The sequence below is a fragment of the Hemiscyllium ocellatum genome, chromosome 21 (genome assembly GCF_020745735.1).
Source record: "Hemiscyllium ocellatum isolate sHemOce1 chromosome 21, sHemOce1.pat.X.cur, whole genome shotgun sequence".
NCBI lineage: Eukaryota > Metazoa > Chordata > Chondrichthyes > Orectolobiformes > Hemiscylliidae > Hemiscyllium > Hemiscyllium ocellatum.
In genome coordinates this window covers 58,558,414-58,581,049 of record NC_083421.1, presented here as the reverse complement: position 1 = coordinate 58,581,049, position 22,636 = coordinate 58,558,414, and the positions used below count along the sequence as shown (strand labels likewise).

The 22,636-nt window shown below is 38.5% G+C and overlaps 1 protein-coding gene across 5 annotated transcripts in view; it reads left to right on the top strand.

The window, feature by feature from the left end:
- LOC132825915 (nucleus accumbens-associated protein 2-like) overlaps window positions 1-22,636 on the top strand; it is a 106,837-nt gene extending 84,201 nt beyond the window's left edge. For all 5 annotated transcript variants that reach the window (XM_060841540.1, XM_060841544.1, XM_060841539.1 and 2 more), the window contains 3 exons: window positions 7,553-7,658; window positions 7,768-7,865; window positions 11,942-22,636. In XM_060841540.1, coding sequence (XP_060697523.1) covers window positions 7,553-7,658; window positions 7,768-7,865; window positions 11,942-12,435 — 698 coding nt within the window. In that variant the 3' untranslated portion in view covers window positions 12,436-22,636. The remainder of the gene's footprint in view (window positions 1-7,552; window positions 7,659-7,767; window positions 7,866-11,941) is intronic.

Genomic DNA, 22,636 nt, shown 5'->3' with positions numbered 1-22,636 from the left:
AACCAAGATTCTATTGAACAGCAGAGCAGGCTTAAGGGACCAAACTGCATACTCTTGTTCCTGTTTCGTAGGTCTTGTGGTTTTAAGGAACAGGAATAATAGATTGGGCCTCCTGACTCATTGCTTCAGAAGGATTCTTTGTAATGATTTTCAGTGAACCATTGAGTCTAGTGCATGCTTTTTTGATGCCTCATTTTAATTCATTGTGCTTGTTTTTAAATACATTTACTCTTTGCCTATGATGGATGGAACCTCATTATAATCTGTATTGGCAAGAGGGCGGAGAAGTGGAAATCCTGGCAAATTCTGTTTTTAAGGGCAGCTGGGAAATACTGGGACTGGACAGAAATGCGTACAGTCCAGTGGAGAAGAGAATGAAGTTGGAGAGTTGAACCTAAAAAACAGATTCAGTGAATGGATGGAGGGCATGAATGAATCTTTGATCAATGCTCATTGATCGACTGTGCATTTGTGCTATAGGTTTACAGGTCTGTCCTTGTGGTGATTCATCATTTGGCACTGCATCTTTGGTTGACCTAGTTTAAATTCTATACTACAGCACATTGCTAAAATCCAGTGAAAGATAGTGCTATTCATGTGCTAACCAACTACCAAGAAAAAGATGCATGTTAAATTTTGTACTATTTGGAACTATTTAACAAGAATAGTCTTGAGTCATTGTTCTTTATTGCATTAGAACTAAATGGGACAGGCTTGATTAGTGAGCTAGTCTTTTCTGTCTGCTACCTTTTGGCTTGTAGCTTTTAAGCACATGCTGAATGTTTTTTTAATGTCTAAACAACAGCAATAGGTTTAAACCACTTCAATCTATTAGATGTTTTGGTAAAATATAATTTCATTTGAACAATCTTGTTTTGTCTTCCGTACCTTTTGTTCAAATCTGTATATATACGATGTCAGTGGAGCCAATGCAGTTCATAGCATAAACAGACCAAGAGAACATCCATCAGGTTTTGAACCACAATGATTATCTTTTCAGTTAGCATTTCTAACAACGAATTGTATTTGTGGCATTTTAAATGCTCACGTTATGTTTTTGTGTCCAACACAATTTGATGTTTTTTCAAACAATTGGCCCTTTCATGCTATAACTTACTGGCCTGTCTCTGTGCATGGTGTAATCCTGCAACATTGGTTGTTTTCCATTTGCATTCCATCATTATCTGTCTGCTTGCCTATTTAATGTCTTCTAATTTGTTTATCTCCATGTAGAAAACCTTCTCACCCAAGTGTTCCAATCCCTTTTTGCTCCTTCTTAGTAACTTTCAGCTATATATGTTTAAACCCTTCCTATTCATGTACCCATCCAGATGCCTTTTAAATGTTGTAATTGTACCAGCCGCCTCCACTTCCTGTGAAAAAGTTGCCCCTTAGGTCCCTTTTAAGTTTTTCTCTTCTCACCTTAAACCTATGCCCTCTAGTTTTGGACTTCTCTACCTTGGGGAAAAGACCTTGACAATTCAACCTATTCATAGCCATCTTGATTTTATAAACTTATATAGGGTCACCCTTCTGTCTCCAACATTCCAAAGAAAACAGCCCCAGCTAATTCATCCTCTCCCTTTAGCTCAAACCCTCCAACTTTAGCGATATCCTTGTAAATCTTTTCTGGACCCTTCCAAGTTTCACATCTTGCCTATAGCAGGGAGACCAGAATTGAACACGGTATTCCAAAAGTGACCACAACATGATCTCCCAACTCGTACTTAATGCACTGAACAATAAAGGCAAGAATACCAAATGTTTTCTTCAGTTCTGTCTACCTGCAAATACACTTTCAAAGAACAATGAATCTGCACCCCTAGGTCTCCCTTTTTCAGCAATGCTTGCCAGGGCCTTGAGATTAATTGTGAAAGTCCTGCCCTAATTTGCGATACCAAATGCAGTACCTCACGGTTATCTAAATTCAACTGTTTCTGCCACTCTTGGCCCATTTTCCCATCTGGCCAATATCCTATTGTTTTGAAGTAATCACCTTTGCTGTCCACTTCACCACCACTTTTTGTGTCATCTGCAAACCTTCTGACCGTGTTGTCTATGTTCACATCCAAGTCATTTATATAAAGGACAAAAAACAGTGGATCCAGCACCAATCCTTGTGGTACACTGCTAGTCTCGGGCCTCCAGTCTGAAAAGCAACCCTTTGCCACTACCATCCTGAGTCTTCTAACTTTGAGGCAATTTTGTATCCAGATGGCTAGCTCTCCGTGTATTCACTGTGATCTCAACTTGCTAGCTAGTTTACCGTGTGAAGTGCATATAGGAAATGTCCATTGCTCTGCCTTCATCAATCATCATTATTTCAAAAGAAAACTTGATCAAGTTAGTGAGATACAATTTCCCATATACTCAACCCTAATCAGTTCTTGTCTTTCCAAATGTATGTAAATCCTGTCCCTCATCATTCCCTCCAACAAATTACCCACCGGTGATGTCGGGCTCACTGGTCTATATTACCTTGTCTTTTCCTTACAGCAGCACGTTAGCCAACCTCCAGTTTTCTGCCACCTTTCGCTTCAATTCTTACATTTTGCAGTACCCCAAATTTCATGGTTCTGCTTGACAGCTGTGTATTTAGCCTTTAAGGTCATCTAGGCCAATGCTGTTTAATCTATTTCCCAACATGACCCTGTTTTGAGCAGTGAGAATGGGTATCTGTTTAGAGTACAAGTGCAGCTTTTGTAATTAAATCAAAATTGTGTGGTGACCGTTGCTGCCTTGGAACTTGGGACCCTAAAATTTCACTTGGAGTCCCAACCCTCACTTTGGGAAAACCTGCCCTAAATTCTGGGTCCTCTACCTGAACACATCTGCTTCTTGGCTTTTTTTAAAAAAATAATTAATTGTAAGCTACTATTTTGCCTTTATTTCTCCTTTTATGACTCAGTGATTTTGTCTAATGTTCTCATGCACGGCCTTGGCACATTTATTCTATTTTTACTTTATAAATGATTCCAGTCACTTACATTTCCTAAATAAATGCAATATGTTTTGAAGATGATATCCACTTTAACATCCTGTCATTGTAGTTTCAATGTAAGATTGTTATGTCAAAATAAATAACTACTGGCATTTGCTGGTAGAATGTTTTCAAAGGATAAATAATCTTAAAAACGTTTGCTTTAATTGTCAAACAGTTTAGTTTTCTATGTACCCCTACCTTTTGGCCAGCAAATGATTCAGGAGACTTCTCATTTCTCCAAGTGGGTGGTACACAACTTCCAGTAACTTTCTTCCAGTGCAAGGCTGAGCTGAGTTATAAACCTGTGCAATACATTTGTTAGTATTTACACCAAAGTGTATTTCTGCATTGTCAGTTGCTAAAATATATTTCTTCTGATTTTGCTTTTGAGCTCAATTAAATCTTTTATTTTTAAACAAAAGTCAAAAATTTAGAAACCGTTTTGAGATTACGCCAGACCTTTAATGAGAGCACTAAAGAGCTTGTTCAATAAAGATTCCTCCAGTGCAATTAATGTTTGAAAGATATACTATTACTTCCCAGTCTCACCTTTTTCATTGTGTTTATCTAGCACATCTTGACAGACGCAGTCCTCATGGACTTCACTATTATAATTCCTTATGCCCTTTTCCTTCTACAGTACTACTGATGCTTCTCCTATATATTTGGATTACTACATTTAAGTGTTTGAGTTTGGAAGTTATTACACAATGTATTATAGTTCAGATTTGTCCAGTGGTAAATTATATTGTGTAATCCAGATCATGTTACAGGTCAGACCCCCTCAAAACATTTCAGGGGGACCCTAACTTTGCTAGTTATTTTAAACAGGTGCAGAATGGATATTCCACGAGTGATGCAGCTGACCAACCACATAGATTTGAACAAAACTGAACGTATTTGCAAGATTACTGAATGAAATACAGACAAAAGAGAACAGAACATAGGTTAAGTTATTCTATCTGAAAACCCAATTGATCATCCCAACTTAATGATGCTGTTCCAAATAATTGCAACAATCCCCATGAGCACCTCTTTTTAAAAAAAAAAGAAAAATCCAACCCAGGTTCTTACAGGAGAGATATCCGAGAGAGGGAGGATCAGCATGGACCTACTTCTTTGGGTCCAGCAGTTTCATAACGGCTTGCTTGCTAAAACCAAACCAGAGAAAAGTTGAGCTGGGAGAACTGGCCACTCCCCTTTCATTGGACAAGTTTTTTTTTAAACTTGAAAGCCTTTTGCCTGAGGTAATATGTTAGCTATAATCAAATTGACATAAAACCCACCCAAGCCAGACCTCTTGGCAATTCTATGACCCCTGTGGAAAAAGAACCAAAGACGACATTACCTTGTTAAATGAGCAGCATAATTGCAAGATGTTGTTCTTAAAGTGACAACTGTGTACAAAACAGTATAGTCAAGTAGTTTTGGGGTCAATATCTTGAAAATGTCATTAGTTTGAGATTTTAATACCTCTTGGTTGATTTAGAAATGTCGTCCATTGTTTATTGCGGTTAAAATTTGGTAACATTAAATTCCCAGCTAGTCTTGCACCATGTTCTTTCAAGTGGCAATGCTTGTAAAGTTCTTGGAAAGAAGCAGTACCAAATGAGTTAGGAGAACCCTTGAACCTGCTCTACCATTCAATAAGATTGTGGCTGATCTAATTGTGGTCTTAACTTTATCTTGCTATGCCAACCTGTGATACCTTTTGCTTTCCTTTTTAATCCAGAGTAAGGAATGTTCAGAATCATTACTGCATGTGCTATTAAACATAGAGCTCTCTTTCTTCTACTAAATTCCCTTTGGTGTTTTTGTAGGGTGGCCGTAAGCAAACAAAATACACAATACAATTTTCAGAACACTACATCCCTCCCCTTCTTAGTAATGGAGAGGCATAGTGTGTTTCTCTGGTTTGGTTTCAAAGGTGTAAACAAACCTAAGCATACTTAAGCATTCAACTTCACCAAGAGCAGCATTTCCTATGTAAAGTTTTGCATTAATTTAGCAATGCATTCAGTTGTATACAACAAGATCAAAAGTTTGTTGCCCAACCAAGAGTAGTTTACTTTATAACAACTACTTAAGTATGGTGGATGTCTTCTCTCGTCATTAGGATATTGTCATTTAACTTTTGTTCTTTTTCTGAGATGTTTTGTGTGCAGTGAAGAATGATTTGCAAACTGGGCTTAGCAATGATGATAGATCCTTTTTGAGTTGATCACAACAAATGGTTGGATATCATAAGCGATTCTTTGCTTTCCAACATGATGTTCAGGGTACAGAAATAGTTTCAAATTTCGTGTTTCGTTTTGCATTCACTCTCCTACTTGTTATTATTTTTGTACATCTTGATCCTTCGTTCCATGGGGTAGCTCATGAAGGTGTGCAATGATGAGTGTAGCTGAGGGCTTCTCAGTGGTCAAATGTATTTGTTGCTCTGTCATTGAGAATAAAATTACGCTTCTGCAATTTTCTGTCAGCTGTTGAGGCACACTTTTTTTTTCAAGGTGTGATACAAATCTTTAGCTTTTGGCTAATTGTCCAATTCTAGGAGGTAATATACTATGGATATAGGAGGGAATCCGATGGATATACTTTGATTAGATTTTCAGAAGTAATTTTAATAATGGTAAAGTTGTCATAGTCCCACTGGACTACAGGGCTGCAGTTCAGAGCGAATCAGCTGACGGTTTAATCTGAGGGTCATCATGCCTTGGGGAAAGTTTAGGAAGAGTCTCTCACAGTAACCTCAGCCAGTACAGAAATTGAACCCAGTGAATCACGCTGCTTTGCAAATCAACCATCTCTGTCTGTGCTAACTGATTCCCATGTAATTTGATGATGTGCAATACCAAAGATTGTTACAGAAAAATTAAAGTCTATGTCAACGTGGATGGAAGATGTGATAGAATAGTCTGAATGGGTGCAATTGCAGCAACACTTGAAACTCAACACTATCGCGGGCAAAAGTCAACCCACTTAATCAGCAGTTCTTCCATTCTACACACCATTCGTGTACCAGAGCTGCAGTTTACACTGCAAGAAAATGCCAAGATTTCTTAGGTAACACTTCCCAAGCCATGAACTCTGACATCAAGAAGGCTTCAGATGATCTCCCCCATACACTATTGTCAAGTTTCTGTCCAAATCGGACACCTATCCTGACCTTGGTGCTGTATTTACTGTTGCTGTTGCTGTTGCAACATTTTCTGAAACACACTCCTGAACAACACCAATAGGAGTACTACCATCTCTCAAACTGCAGCTGAAGTGGGTTCACCATTAGTATTGGGTAACAGATTTTGGTGCTGGCAGCGATGCCCTCATCCTGAGTTTTTTTTTAATGGGCTATTACTAAAATATTGAGCGATTCTGAAAGCTGTTTTACAAGCATACTGACCCAAAACCGATAGGGGAATAAGAATTGTCATTTTATGATTAAATTTAGAGTATGTCTACTCTGTACTTAAGATCATGCTCTGAAGCACTGTATAAGATAAGGGGATGTGGGACTATTATGATATTGAGTGTAAAATATAAAGGCAGCATTATGGATGTAACCACCTTTTTAACAAGAAATTCTGACCACAAATTTTCTAAATAGTGTACATTACATGGATTCACTTAAATATGCATAGACTCTGCACGTGAAAATCAATTACTACCGAGTAATAATTTTTATTAAGGATTCTGCAACAATGTGCAAAATTGGAAATATGCTACATTCTTCCAATCTGTCCTTAACACTCAGTGTTGCATAACTAGTGGTGATATAAAGCTCGTCAGTGGAACAACTGCAAGTGTTTCTAATGCATAATGCATTTTATGTAAATTAAATTTATTCATGACTTGTGTGCCCTAATTATTCAAACCTTGGTTTCTATGTCTCACCAGTCCCGCCAGTGATTGTGATGAATTCGGTGCCAGACAAAAAATTACAACGTAAACACCGTTTCCTTCAAAAAAATCATCATTTATTCTAATTCCTAAATAACATTGAATTTTGCATGTTTCCATAGACATGAAGCTCACTTCAAATAAAATTAATGATTTTTGAGTCCTAATAGAGAGATGACTATAAAATTATAAAACTTGCGTATTTAGGATTAACTAATATGACATATGTTGAAGAAAGTTCTAGTAAACAGCTAAAACATGGAAAATCTGATTCTCCTAATGTATTGGTTTGAAGTAGAATGTGCAAGTAAATGCAATTTCCCTTTTTATAAAGAAGTGTTTTCTATTGCTGGTATCGTCACCCCGTGACTTGCCCTGATGTCTAATTTGAATGGAGTATGTAACTTAATTCTGACTATATCCAATAATAACAGCACATGGCCCTGCAAAAAAATTAGTATTGTAGTCCATTATGCATAGCTTTTGGTTATTAAATGGCTCATCATCCTTTTTAATGAAGGCAGTTCCAATTTTTCTTTGAGTAGCCATCTGAAGCAGTTGAGAATAGTCAACTAAATGGTAAACTATGTGTTTATCATTCATTTTGAAGGCAATATAGCACAAGCGTGGGTAAAGCACAAATTGAATAATGTTGCCATTTCTGTCCAGGTTCAGGAGTTTATATCACACGAGGTCAGCTCATGAACTGCCACCTCTGTGCAGGAGTTAAGCACAAGGTCCTCCTCCGGCGCCTGCTTGCCTCATTCTTTGACCGGTAAGTGACCACTGCTTGACCATGTACTGTTCATCTTATGTTTAAGTCTTCTGTTTTGTACAATGAACTGTAGGTCTACCAAGAATAATGTCTACCATTAACTCTACAGCAACACTTTGGCAAATAGTTGCGGCACAGGGATCCGTTCCTCCACAAGTGACCCCAGCAGAAAGCCTCTGGATAGCAGAGTCTTGAATGCAGTGAAATGTGAGTTGGAAATGATTTATCTTATCAAAGGTGAACTGTGAAGTTGTGGAATAATTCGTAAAAATGTATGTACTGTTTGTGTTGGGATTTTGCAGATAAATTTGATGTGAAGATTTTTATGGATTATTGTTACTCTGCTTTCCTCTTTCCAGTAGAAAACCCCAATTTGATAGCAATTAAATTCTTTTTAGTTCTTTCAAGGCATGTTGGCATTGCTAACTATTTCCCATTCCTGATTGCCCTTTTAAACTGTGTGGCTCGCCAGACTATTTCAGAGGGCAGTTAAGAATCCATTCTGTTGCTATGAAGTCACCTGTAGGTCAGACTAGAGAAGGATGGCAGACTTCCTTTCCTAAATTAGATTAGTGAAGTCGATTTGGTTTTAATGATGGTTGAGCCTTTTCATGGTGGCCATTACTGAGACCAGCTTTCAATTCCAGATTTTATCAGTTGACTTAAAATTCCCCCAGCTTTTGTAGTGGAATATGAATTTATCCTCTGGAGCATTAACCTAGGCCTCTGGATTTGTAGTCTAGCAATTACTCTCCTTACCTTTTTTGTAGTAAACTGTGTAACTGACAATAGCTCCTTGACAGCATCTTCCAAACCAGTGATCTCTACCTCAAGAAGGGCAAGTGCTAGAGATGCATGGATGCATCACCACTCCATGTTCCTCTGCAAACCACACATCATCATGACTATAAAATATACCATTTCTTCATAGTCATTGGTTCCAAATCCTGGAACTCCCTCCCTGTTCCTACACTCCAGACTGTATCAGTACTGCTGCCTCCCGGGTAATTAGGGGTGAGCAAAGAATGCTGGCCTGGCTGGCGATGTCCACACCCCATGACAAATTAAAGAATCGCAATGGAAGAATTTGGAGAACAATTTATAACTCTAAAAATTGCAGTGACTAGGAAGGGTAAAGTCTGTGGAGAATTTTGAACATTAAACTAATGGTTTTAGGATGTGGGTAACAGATTTTTGAACGAGCTGACTTTATGGTGAGTAAGAGATGGGAATTTGGCAGGACAGTGGTTCAACCCTGGGGCTGACTAAAATGACCGTAATTCTTGCATGTGTACTGTGGTTATCATCAAAAATATCTAAGTGAGCTAATTAATGGGAAAGCAAATTTTATGCTGAACAAAACCAAAGTCACTTCCACCAAATTATCCAAAGTAAGGCTTGAATGCTTTCTGAAACAAGAGAAGTAGCAAGATTGCTATTTTCCCTCCTGGCAAATATTAGAAAGCTCTCTGCTTTAGCTTTTGGGTTTTGGAATCCTACTTAAGGATTGCCTTGTATGTGCCACTTCTTTTTAAAACTGTTTGCAAGAGTGGTGTTTGCAGGTGTGTTGAATTCTAATATGCAGATGCTCAAAACATAAATGTATAGAACTGACTTGGTGCATTGTCATATCATCAAATGTATACTTTTTTAAGCCAGTGACGTATTTTTAGGCTCAACTTTTCACATGTAAGTCCCTGAATCTGGATTGTTGAGATTTGAAAGCGAAAAAAGGTAACAAACAAGGGACAACTGTGAACCACTGAGTTGGAGAACTGGGAGAAAGTCACTTAAAAAGGAGGTCGGGAATGAAATATTGCAGTGGACCAATTCCCAATTTGTGATTTTGTTTTAAACAAAATCATAACTCTCCTGAATCATAGTATAACCATTTAGCCAGTAGTGAATGCTTCTAGTTCTGTCATTAATTCTATTGCTGCAGTGAGGTCAGAATGCTCAGCTGGCAAATTCTGCATTGCAAGGCAGCTGGAATAGAGTTATATAGAGTCATAGAGCTGTACAATAGCATGCAGGATAAGGAAGTGCACAAGCCTAAAAGTAATTGGAAGCTTCTTGCTAATGTAACTGGCTGTGTGTATTACAATGATAGGAAACAGGAGTAGGCCATTTAACCCCTTGAGCCTGTTCTAGCATTCAGTGAGGTCATGTCTGATCCAAGCTCCAATCAATATACCTGCCTTTGGATCATATCCCTTAATACCTTTTGCTTAACTTTAAATCGGAGATTTATTTCTGTTAACAACTGAGCATCAACTGCCATTTGTGGAAAAGAATTCCAAACCTCCCTCTCCCTTTTGTGTGTAGAAGTGCTTTCTAACTTCTCTAATGAATAGTTTGACCCTAATTTGTAGACTTATGTCCTTTATCTCCAACCCATGGAAAATGAACAGTTGTGGCTATATCTCCACGTGGTGCCTTTGTGCCTGCACCTAAGAATGGAAACATTTTGGGTGAATACCTATGTTTTGATCTTGTGTGTCAGCTGAAGCTTAATTCCTAGCACTGTCACATCTGAACTACGAGGTTCTGTGTACAGTCATCCCACTCTAGGGCTTGAGCACAAAAGTCAAGGCAAATGCTCCAGTGAAGTGGTGATGGCACATTGCACTGTTAGAGGTGCCTTCTTTCAGCTGAGATATTAAACTCTGTATCAGTCCGTCTGATTGGGTGAATGCAAAAGACCTCATGACAATATTTTGAAGAAGAGCGCAAGTTGTCTCTGGTGTCCTGACCCATGTATACCATTGTACCTCGATCACTATCACAACATTGCTTGTGGGAGTTTGCTTATGCACAAATTAGCTGCCTCCTTTCCTATATTATAATAGTGACTGCATTTCAAACATTACTGTGTCAGCTGTGAAGAGATTTTCATGAAAAGTATTATATCAATGCAAGGTCTTAGCTTTATGATGGAATATAATGTGGGAAAATTTAAGTTCTCTTTGGCAGGAGACTAAAACAGCAGAGGATTCCATAAAGCGAAGCAACTGCAAAATTGAGGTGTAGAGAGATTTGTATGTTCTAATGTGTGATTCACAAATGTTAGGTACAGTACAATTCAAGAAGGCTATTGAGATGCTTTCCTTTTGTTACGAAAGAAATTGAAATTATCTCAGGAACAATTCATAGGGGGCTCAAGAGATTTACTAGACTGACGTCTGGAATGAGTGAGTTGTCTTATGGGAATAGGTTGGACTGGCTATGCTTGTTTCCACTGGAATTTAGAAGAGTGAGGCTGACTTGATTGAAGTGTCTAATATTCTGAATGGGCCTTGATAGCGCAGAAGTGGATAGGAAGTTTCTTGTGAATCAGTTGATAATTAGGAAGCATTGTTTTAAACTTAGGTGTCATCCTTTTAGGACTGAGATGGGATTTATTTTTTCTAAAGATGGTATGAACTTTGAACTCTGTGCCACAAAAGGCAATGAAAACGGGGCCATTAAATTTTTTAAGGTAGGGGTAGATGGATTCTAGTTAGGTAGGGAAATCGATGGTTATTAAAGGTAGATGGGAATGTATAATTCAAAATACAAACAGATAAGTCAAGACCTAACTAAATGGTGAAGCAAGCTCAAGGGCTCAAATAATTTTATTTCACCTACTTTGCATGTTTGTAGGCTATCGAAGCATTTTTAAATTGAAATTTTACCTGCTGATAACATTAGTTCCTCTGTTAGAAGGTTGAGTGCAAATCCTTCTTCACAAGTTTGCCCAGAATCTTAACTTCAACAATACTGAAGGAGTGCTGCACTGTTTAAGTGGTCATCTGTCAAGTGAAATAGTTGAGACTCCTATCTTCCTTTCCAGGTGGACATGCCACTATTTCATAGAAATTCTCTCCAGTGTCATGAACAATATTTTTCCATAAACCAATGTCATTTAAACAGATGCTGATATTTGCAATATTTCTATTTGTAGCATTCTGTTGTGTGCAAATCGACTGCTGCATTTCCTACACTTTAGCAGTTTGAAAACTGCATTTTGAAATATACTTCACTGTGAAACCTTGGAATGCTTTGAGGTTGCAAAAACTATGATACAAATTAAAATTCTTCTTTGTGTTTTTACAAGAATTGAAGCAGTTTTATCACTTGTGTAAATCATGCGATGACATTGATTATTTAATCATAACTTTTTGATCCCTGTGAGTTTTAGTGTTAAATGTTTTGTTAAATTCAACAGATTCTCTGTGGTGGAATTCGCTAATAGACTATTATTTTGCTCAGTGTTTAATTTTTGTTTTAATCTGTTTTTACAGTATATTGTCAGAACTTTGCTCCCAACTTCAAAGAAAGTGAGATGAATGTGATTGCTGCTGACATGTGCACTAATGCTCGACGGGTTCGCAAGCGTTGGCTTCCCAAGATCAAATCAATGCTGCCTGATGGAATGGAAGTATATCGCACTGTTATCGGAGATGCAAGTGGTGGAAGCAGCTTGGACCCGGAGCTCTATGGAACTGGGTCAACATTTGAGCAAAGTAGTCAAGCTGAGAAGAGGAATGATTCTGGGACTGTACTCGGAGAAAGAGCAAACCCTGTAAGCATAGACGTAGAGTCCCCCAAATCTGAGCAGTCATGTGAACAGAATGAAATGATGGAGTCAGTAATAAGAGAAGCTGCTGGCACTAATGTTTTGCCCCCAGACACACCCAACACAGTCCACACTTTTGATCAAGAGGACACTTCCTCTAACAATAGATCTGAAACACCCATGCGGAAACTGGATGGAACATATGCAGGGACTTTGTGAAGATTTCCACTGTGGTCAGAAGGAAACGCATCTTGTTATTTGAAATGGCTTGCATGCATACTAACCCTCTCAACATTTGGCAGTGTTATTAAGCCACTGACCTGTACCCGTTGCCTGAAGACATAACTTTTATCCCACCTGTATACGGTATGCCGTGAAGAAATGAAGACGCCTTTATAACACTGAAACAGATCTTCCCAGTTCAACTTTGTCTTAACAAAAAGACAACAGAATTTGCAGTCTCTCTGCCCTTTGAAAGGCCCAAACAAGGAGCAGCTGTGGTAATTTGAAAGTTGCCTTTCAAGCTGATAAATGGTATCCAGATCATTTGAGCACTGTTGGTCCATTAACAGACTCCTAAAATGGAACTGACTTACACATAGCAAAACACACTAACTGGGTGAAAAATAAGATTGGAAAGTGTATAGTTCTTAGAGGGGGAAAAAAATGTTCTCATCGTTATCAGTCTGGACATCAACACTCTTCTCATATCGCCAAGGCCAAGTAACTGCTCCAGTGTGTGATCGCTTATCTAGCTAGAATTTGATATTTAGCATAATATGACATTTTTTCCAGACATATAAATATATATACAAACTGATGTCATAAATGATTATGACGCAAGCATTTGTTTTTCAGCTGGTGAGAAATCATGGAAGTATTCTGCTCATGTTTACTGGGAATGTTTTGGGCATTTTACAGGTCAGAGGGCAGCAGTTTCAGGAAAGCAGCTTGGACTTTAAACCTCCCTGGGTTTGATGAAGTAAGAAGTGTTTAATGTGGTGGGCGGGGGAGTGAAGAAAGGTCCAATCAGAATCTTAAGTTGAGTGAAGAATGCGTGACCAAGGGTGTTTGCATGCTGTGACTAGACTGATCATGCTTAAGATGTAGATTATCATAAAATATTTCATAGATTGTAAACATGCAAAACCATGTGCCTTAGATATTTGATTTATTCCCTGTTTGGAAAGAAAAGTCCCATCCTATTTGAGCTGATTATTTTTGTGAATGTGTAAAAGAGTACCCATAGTATTTAAGTGACTTAACAGTATTTATGTATAATACAGATTTGTTCACTAGTATGTGAATTTTCCAAATAGTTCCTACTTTGTTTGAGCAGCACTGGTATAAAAACAGTGCTGTTAATAAGACTGTTAGCTAAATGCACTTTGCGGAAAATATTTTTGTTTTTCTTCTGACCAAACTGATCATTCCCTTGACCGATCTAAGTCATTTTTAAATAGAAGTCGAAAGTGCCATTCGACAGCTTGGCCATATAACCTTTGCAACTTGAACATTTTGAGATACACTGTAACGATGCACTTTATCGTACATGCTAGAAGGTTATCAAAACATTTTGGTCAATTGTGCGTCCTCTAATATAGTTAATATTTTCCTAGTTTTTATTTTTGAAGAGGAGTTGCCAAGTTGATTAAACAGTAACTAGACTTCTATCTGCATTACTAAAACAGGAACACTTCCTTAGAGTGAATAACAGTGATATCATTGTCTGAAATGGGCCTTCAGAATGCTGACTCTAATGCCATTGGTAAATTGTCCTATCGTTATCCTATCTCTTTCCAATTCATGTGATGCTTACTGAATAAAATGATAGAATGTATAAATTTATTTTCTCCCCTATCACTTTGTATAGTAGATTCATTACCTTTTCCGACATGAAGTCAGTATTGTTTCCTTTATATAAAAAAAACTGCCCGTTATAACCAGACTAATTTGTGTTTTTGTGACCAAGTGTCAACTTCATGGAGTTTCCTGGAGAATTTCTGTCTGCAGGACCTAATGCATTTACTTGTGCTGTTGTCCCAAACCTACCTCATTACCTATCCATCCCGCCTCATGCCTGATGCTGGCTCCACCACTTATTGCAGCAGAACTTACTACTGTCCACATATCCTGGAATAGACTGACATCCACGGTGCCATCTTACAATCCTGGCCAAACATCTAGTCAAGTATTGGCACAATGGAGCTATCCTTGCCCAGCCGCAAACCTATGCTGTTTATGACATCTGGCTGATACTTGCACATACAACTCTACTTTGTTGACTCGGGCCACGCAACTTGCTGTTCTTAGCAACATCCCATCTTACTGCCCTGTCAAAGTCAGTGCTACTGTGTCCCCAAAAGCCCACTGAAATTAGCATCTCTCCATTGTCCAATATTGGACCATTACATTGACAGCATCATTCAAACAGTGCCAAAGTTTATCTTGCATTTGCAATCAACAAAATCAAACAGAAAAAAAAACAGGCACCATTTTACCCCCAAAATACAAATGAATTGCTTCCATATTGACCAACAACTATTTTAGCCAATGATTATTAGATTCACTTAGCCCTTGACTCCTCGAACCAGAGTCTCAGTCAAATCTTGTCTGGCTTATAGAGCTTGATGCAGCTGATCTCTGTCATGCATGAGGTGAGCTTCCACCTTCTCAATGTCCTTTTTCTCCTTTTAAAGTAAACTGCTTCCATTTTCCCAGCTCCTCAGCATTAATCACATCTCTAGATTTCTTCCTCCAAACTTGCATAGTGCAGCATGCTGGGATGATGCAGCATGCACTGTCCAAAGTATATTGCAGCCCCCCACCCCAACTCGAAGCTTGTCCCAGCAGCGGAAATGTGTTATCAGCAGCCATGGCCACCGTGTCCCTCATTGAAGCATGGGTGCGATTTTAACTGTGCTCTGCATCATTGGAGGTGTTCCACAGAAATGGTGTTAGTCATGCTTGAATGGGTAACTCAGAAATCAGGCTTGTAAGTTATCTGAACTGTCAAACACAGCAAGAACATGAAACTATTACAGTCATGGCTGCTCCCAGGGTATTAGGTGCACTTCAAGAACAGGTAATGGTGATTATTGATCACTTGATGATTAATGGAATAGAACCCTTCCTGTTGTTGAAATCCACCATGTTGTGAAATGGCCCTTTCAGTGCAATCTGTGTGCAGTCAATGGTGTCTGCACATGGGGTAGGTCGGCTGTGTTGCCAGATCCTGCCTGTGCTTTAGCACTGATATTGTTATGGGGGCAAGAAAATGAACCAGACCAATCTTGCATAGTTGTCTTGTTCACATACAAATGTATCCAGAAATGATCAATGGAGCAATTACATACAGGACTCCTGTGGCTTTTTGGTAGAAACCAGTCGCGTAGGAATTCACTGCAGTTGTCATTCTTCACAGTTACCAAGAGAGGACAGCTCCCACCCCAACCCACTCCTTCACGTTTCTGGTCCTGTTCCAGTAGGTAACACAATTCAGTTAGTATCCTGGGATGCGTGCAGTCTATGTTGACACTGTAACGCACTCATTCCAAGGAAATGGCTTTGAGCATGAAAGATAACAGCCCTCTTGTGTTCCCAGTGCATCTTACAGGGTCCTGCAGCTGAGACCTCTTCCTGTGATGAAGGCTCATCACCCTCTGCTGTTGCTTGCTGTTGCTCCTGGGATCGATGTTTCACCTATCTGTCTTTGGCTGTCGTAGCAAGATAGCCATTGTGACAAGCATACCATCTGTGGCTGAATTCATCAGTTACAGGCACTGATCTGCGTTATCAACGTAAGGAACAAATTAGGTTCTTAGCTCTGACAAGAGTTAATGCTGGCATACCCTGCAAATGATGGCTGCCTGCATTTCTCCAAAGAACCAACATAGTGCATGGATGAGGAGGGCCATATTTCAAGTTGTCACAGCTCTGAGATAGATGCTTGCTTGGTAGAGGAACTCCATTGGCTGAGTGACAAATACATAGCAATATAATTGGGAGACCTCTGACCTCTGAATCCTTCCTATTGCAGCCCCCATCAACAATGGAAGTTATGTCATGATACTCAGTGCAGGTCGAGAGGGATTCAGTTCACTGCCACACAGCTCCCTTAAGTTGCACAAGAATTGTTGGTTTTCATCAGTGTCCCATGTCAACCTCTAAGTCTGTTGCAATTTCCTTCATTGGACCTTGAAGAGGGACAGACATTTTAATGATATGGTGGGCATTGCTTGTGACCGGAGTTTGCAACATATGTGCACTCCATGCAAATCGCATGCACAGTGATGTGATTGTAAATGATATGAAGCTGCAATGTGCAAGAGCATAATTGATGTGATTATCCCTTCAGTGGCCTTCCACCAAGCTGTAGTGAAGTCTGCCCTCTGCCTATCAAGTTGACACAGGCTCTGCCCAGCCGAGGCATTGTCTTTAGCATCTTCCAGTTGCAGGTCATTTCTGCTAATTGGGAAGTGATGGCAGCAAAGTCACCTCATGATGTACGCCCTCACTACCGGGTTCAGCCTGGTCATTGAGTACCTCCCACTTTTGAACTTCCACGTTCTGTTTTATCTTGCTGTTTTTAATCTTGTCAGTCTAAATCCAGTGATTCTGACATCTCCACTTACACATGTGAACACACACCCTGCCCCCTTGTCCCCTCTTCAATTTATGCCTCTTGTCCAGCCTGAGGACTTGGTGCTTTTCCTTGCATGCAAAGTGTCTTTGGTGCACCCCACAGTGCAACTTTAAAATGGAGAAATGTACTGTAAATCTGGGCGTAACAGGCATTTGATATCTCTAGGTATGAGATGTGAGCAGCTATTGCCCATTGAGCAAACCCTGAAATGCTGGTGTCAGGTATTCAAACTGGCTAGATGGAGTAGCGACCAGCGAGCTGGTCACCAGCTGCCGCCTTCAACTTATCCAGAATCCTAGCCATTTAGTTTCCTCATGGCAGGTTGTGCAGTAGTGCGCTGTTTATTAATGAGATAGCTTGCTTCATCATCTTTAACTATGTTCCACATTAATAGGCATCTTAACGTTTACCTAGTGGGAATCTTGTCTCATCGCTCAGAACTTTCTTGGAAAATACAACTAGTTGTTCTTAGCTTAAGAAAGATCTTGCTGAATTTGTTATTCTTCCAGATTGTGGACAGGGGTTTGGGCTTATGTCTTAATAGGCATTGATTAAAAATTTGGCTCTAGGTTTTTTCATCAGCCTTCTATCGTTTCAGAAGTTACTGCAGCCTTGTGTTCACTTCTCTTCCTAAGTGTGTTTAGTCTGGGAGCTGAGGAAACAGGAATGCATTGACAATTTCTTGTCATGTTGCTAGTTCAATTGTGTTGTCCAGTACTTTGGTTCTCCTTTGATTTTGAAGCAATTTGATGTTCATCTTATGAATCACCGCAGCAGCATTTTTGCCTGACTACCAAAAATATTTCCATTTGACGATTGTGATATGGATGTGTACTAAGAGCACTGTTTATAAGCCTTAAAATATTTTGCTGAAAAGTCTGTGAATGAATACAGATGTCTTCCTTCATTATAATTAATACTGACCTTCCATCCAAACTTAGTAATTTAGATTGGATAAACCAGAGTTAACTGTGCACGTAACTGCAGTCCTAATTTCTGGGCTGAGGATGTTCGGCTTTTACCTAATTGAATTTCTTTACTGACTAGCATGTTTTCAACTCTATTTTTATGTTTCTATTTGTTGATCTCTTCCTTCTCCCCACCAACCCCCAAAAAAAGCAATTCAGTAATTACAATAACAGAATGACAGCACATTCCTTCAGTTCTATACTGATATACCTCTTGCAGACCTATTTAAGTGTTTCAGTAATGTCTTTTGGTTTTCATGCATTCTCTTCAGCATTCTGCAGGCCAGTGCACATTACTATCCCAGCATAGCAAGGCATATTTCAGACAGTGGAATTGCTGACCAGATGAGGGCAGCCTGGTCCCTCTGAAACCACCATATTGTCAGAAACTGCAATTTGTTGGGAATGCTAAACTTTAATATTGAAGAAATGAAGCAAAATATGGTTATACTCCCTTCAAAGTTGCCACAAGTACAGACACTGAATTTTAAACAAAAATGTGATGTTTTACTGCTTGGTATTTGCAAACCATGACATCCAATGCAATGGTAAAGGAATAACTTTCAATTGCAGGAGCAAGTCATTTGCATTTAAATATCTTCAATGCAAGTTCCAGTAACTACAAATTAAAGTTATTTCTTAATAAGCTCTGTATTAACCATGGGAGCACGAGGTTGACTAGCACCTTACCTTAAACACTGTAAAATGTTAATTGGCTAGCCATAGGATCAACTGATTTTCATATTTGCAGACACTAATTTGTTAAAAAATTGTTAATTTTTTTGTTTCAAAAGGATTTTAGTTTTATTTTGAGGAATTTCACTACAGAAAAATGCAGTGATAACAAAAGTATTGACCCCAATCGAAGTTCTGAAAAAGACAAACTGCTGTAGAAGAGACTTGCTTTTAGTTCGTTGTGGCTGCCTTTGTACTGAGATTATTTTGGCTCTCTCATTGTCCCTTTCAGGCTTAATTATCCTAGAATCCATTTGAGAAACATTCAGTTAAATTGTGAGCTAACCTCTTGACAAGATTACTTTATGAAAATACCTCCTGGTCAAGGCAAGCAGACCTATGTTTTGTTGAATCGTTGGTATATGGCCTGATTGAGATGTCAAAGAGATGGCAGTCTATGCCACTCAAAATAACAAATTTACCACGTGCCCAGAAAGCTGTAACAAACTTTGAAGGCAAGCAGTGCTTCTGTGTGGAGTGGAGTCAGTTGACACATAATCAGTATATATAATCATTTCAAAATGTTAAAAACACAACTAGAGGAATTTGGCAAACTTGAATTATAAGTTGTGGTTAAATATTAAACTACAGTTTCTGATTTTGAAATATTCCAGGCTATTGTTCTGGAGTAGTTTTGTAATGTCAACCTTTACATGAGCATTTATAGGAACGGTATCAATATACTGATTATGAAAAGCAACCATTTGAACTGTGGTAGCTGCAGTTGTAAACTTAGCATCCTTTACTTTTGACAAGCGGGTTTTAAAAGGCTCTTGAATCCTTAAACTTTGAGAAGAACTAAAATAATTATTTGTCAAAATGTTCTTCAGTCAAGTGTAGTGTGAGAGTGAATTGCACTAGTTAAAGATTACAGTAATCAGGGACAAATGTAAAATGATCAGCTTCAAAGCTTTAAAAAAAATTCTGAATGAAAGGATTGAGCAGAAGAAGCTAAAATGAACATCGTGACAATTCCTGAAGACTTGAGGATATCAGGGGTTGGGAAATGGGGTGTGAATTGTCTGAATTATTGGAGCATCTAATGGTCAGATAACCAGACCATTGAGCATGTTGTCAAGGTATGTTCGCAAGTTATAACAGAATTGCAGGTTTTAATATGTGTAGGATCCCCAACCTGTTCCCCCTATTCTGATTTCTAAGTAGAATTTACAACTGGTGATTCTGTGGTTGTGACACATTTTCCCGTGTGCAAAGAGTTCCTTTTTTTGCATGCAGTTGTGAGACATGTTATGTTCTTGTCTAATGATTTTATTCACTTCTCAAATCCCTCCTTTGTCTGAAGAGGTGCCAATCTGTGCACATTATTTATAGGCTTCTCTTTTGCTCAGCATCAAGATGAATGCCATATACTCCCATGTTTAATCAAGTACATTTCTTATTTTGAAATCACACAATTAAGATAACTAATTGTCAATGAAGTTCCCTGTATACATGTTAGATATTAATTTTAAAACCATTGTGTTCTAAAAACCTCTAATTGTGTATACCAGCAATTCTGGATAATGCTAACCAGTAAAATCTGGAGCCTGTTGCATCCCTGCATTCTTCATCATTTTCCAACTGGCAGTAGTTATGTTCTTACTGGCAGGTAAGAATAGTTGCCGTCATTGCGAATGCAAACTTGTGATTAGTGATTGACTCAACTTGAAGGAACTCTAAAGATGGTGAAGTCTGTTTTTACAAGAATTTGTAATTATATTTTTCCCTCTCTTAAATCTATAAACTGGCCTGCTGATTTTCATTCACTGGTTTTGACCTTGTTCCTCACTGTTGGAATCCCTACTGTGGATGCTTGCAGGCAGCAGTCTTTGCATTTTGCTCTCAAACATTAATCACTAATGTGTGAAACGTTCTTCTCTCGAACATTTTTTTTGTGCAGTGATTATTTTAACATTTTATTATTTTAAAAATGCAGCGTAGAAATGCTTTTGAATTCTAGAATGAGAATCTCAAATGTTATTGATTTGCAAATTTTGTAAGTACTGTAGACATAAGAAAATAATTGGTGTTCCCTGTCTGTAGTGGCGGAATGAAGGGGTTTGTTAAAACTGTTCCAAGAGTTGTACCATCTTGGTATGGAAGCTTGAAATTGTAACCCTGAATCTGCTTGAGACCCTGTTCTCAAATGCATCTGAACAGGGGAATTCGCAAGAGAGGAACAAAGTGAAGAAATCTCTCTAGACCTGCTGAATAAACAGGACCTGGTATGGTTAGCACAAGAAATGTTATGAAATGCAAGCATTTACAGTTTAAGATTTTGTAATGTTTGGTTGGTTTGCTGTTGAATCACTTTATTCTTGTAAATTTATTTTTTTTCTCCCTTTTTCTTCCTGATCATGCAGGCAGTTTATTCCTGCCAAAGTGCAATTCTTTTCCATGTTTGTAACAATTATGTATCTTCCCATGCGGCGCTTCTTTCAATATATGAGACTGACCAGCATTCGATGTTCAGTGTGGGTATAAAGGCCTCAATCCAGTCCTTGTTCCTACCTATAGTATAGCCATTTGTATCATTGCCTTGTTGGACAATGCATTGCAGAAGGCATTCTGGCTGATTTATTTATCTCTCTGCCTGTTGACGTCCACAACCTGAAGCCAAGAGCACTAATGTTAACTCGACTTTTTATTCCTGAGGTCCCAACTTGGTTTAGACCAAGCATCCAGCCTTCCTCACCTATATGATCTCCCAGGGTTAGCAATGGAAGAAGCAGCATTATGTAAAATAAATATTTTCAGAAAGCAAGTAATGTTCTGTCTCTTTAAAGAAAACATCTTGAGAGCTGAATTACCTCACAATGCTTGAAGATTGTGAGGGAATCCTTCACAAAAGATTGTTGATGGCAAAACTGACCATTTACAATCTTGTCATTATTGGGTTTAAGACAAAGTTGAAGTCTTTAAATGCAAAGACTTCTGTCAAATGTCCCCATATGCAATCAGAACATTTGTAAGTCCATAAGTTCTAATTCCTGTGTCTTAGTCCATCTCCGTAATCTAACAGTGTTTAATTGGAAAAACATCAACAATGAATTAACTTGTTTTTTTCATGTAAATACAAACTACTCTTCAGGTCCATAGTAATGAATTTATAGGAAAGCATATTCATTACACCAGCAAAAACAAAATTACCTTAATTTTTTCAGAAATCAATTAAAAGTGTACTTCTCTGGACATCTTGCACAGACTTGCTTTGAAAGCATTTGTGTGTGTTCTTTAAATGTTTTTGCTGCCCCCTCCTCAACCAAACTCACTGAGCAATACCACAGAAAATTAATCTAAAACTTTGCACCCGACTTTTGTATTCCAAAGTTACTCGTCACCTTTGATACTCAGTGCCAGGCAGGGATGCCATCTTTTGGATAAGATGTTAAACCAAAGTCCTTTCTGTTTTGTGGCAGCTAGAGTTCAAAAGTACTTGGCTGTAAAGCATTTTGGGACATCGTGCAACCATGAAAAGCACTGTTTAATTGCAAGTAAGTTGGCTCTGTACAAGGGAAGGCATTCCATTTTGATAGAAATTTGTCTGTCGAGTACTCAAAGCACTAATGCTCATTCTTTTCCTTTTGTTCTCCCTTGCCTTTTTCACGTCTGTAAAGCAGAGCAACCAAACACAAAATCACACTTTAACTGTGATACAACTGCAGAAACCATTCTGCACCAAAATAAACGCAAGACCTCGAACTTGTCTGAACAAATTTTTCAAGATTTGAAAGAATGTTTTGTGTTCCTGAACCCTTCTGTCAGGCTACAGATGGAAAGGGCAGTCAGTATGCAAAAATGAGAATTTGTTGAGATTAACCTGACCTGCTGCAGGTTCATAAAAAAATGTGAGTTTTTATTTTTAAATGACGCTGTAAAATGTCTATGAGCCATTTCAACACATTTGCACCTTTGAGTTCTATGAAAGATTGTATTGGTAGAGCTGCCTTACTGAAAATGGCACTGTTGGGACTGTTACCTCCAGCAAGATGACTGTTAAATTCTGGGACTGTTTCTAGACTTGGCCAAGATATAATGTGATCAATAAAAGTAACACACTTGTACTGTTTAA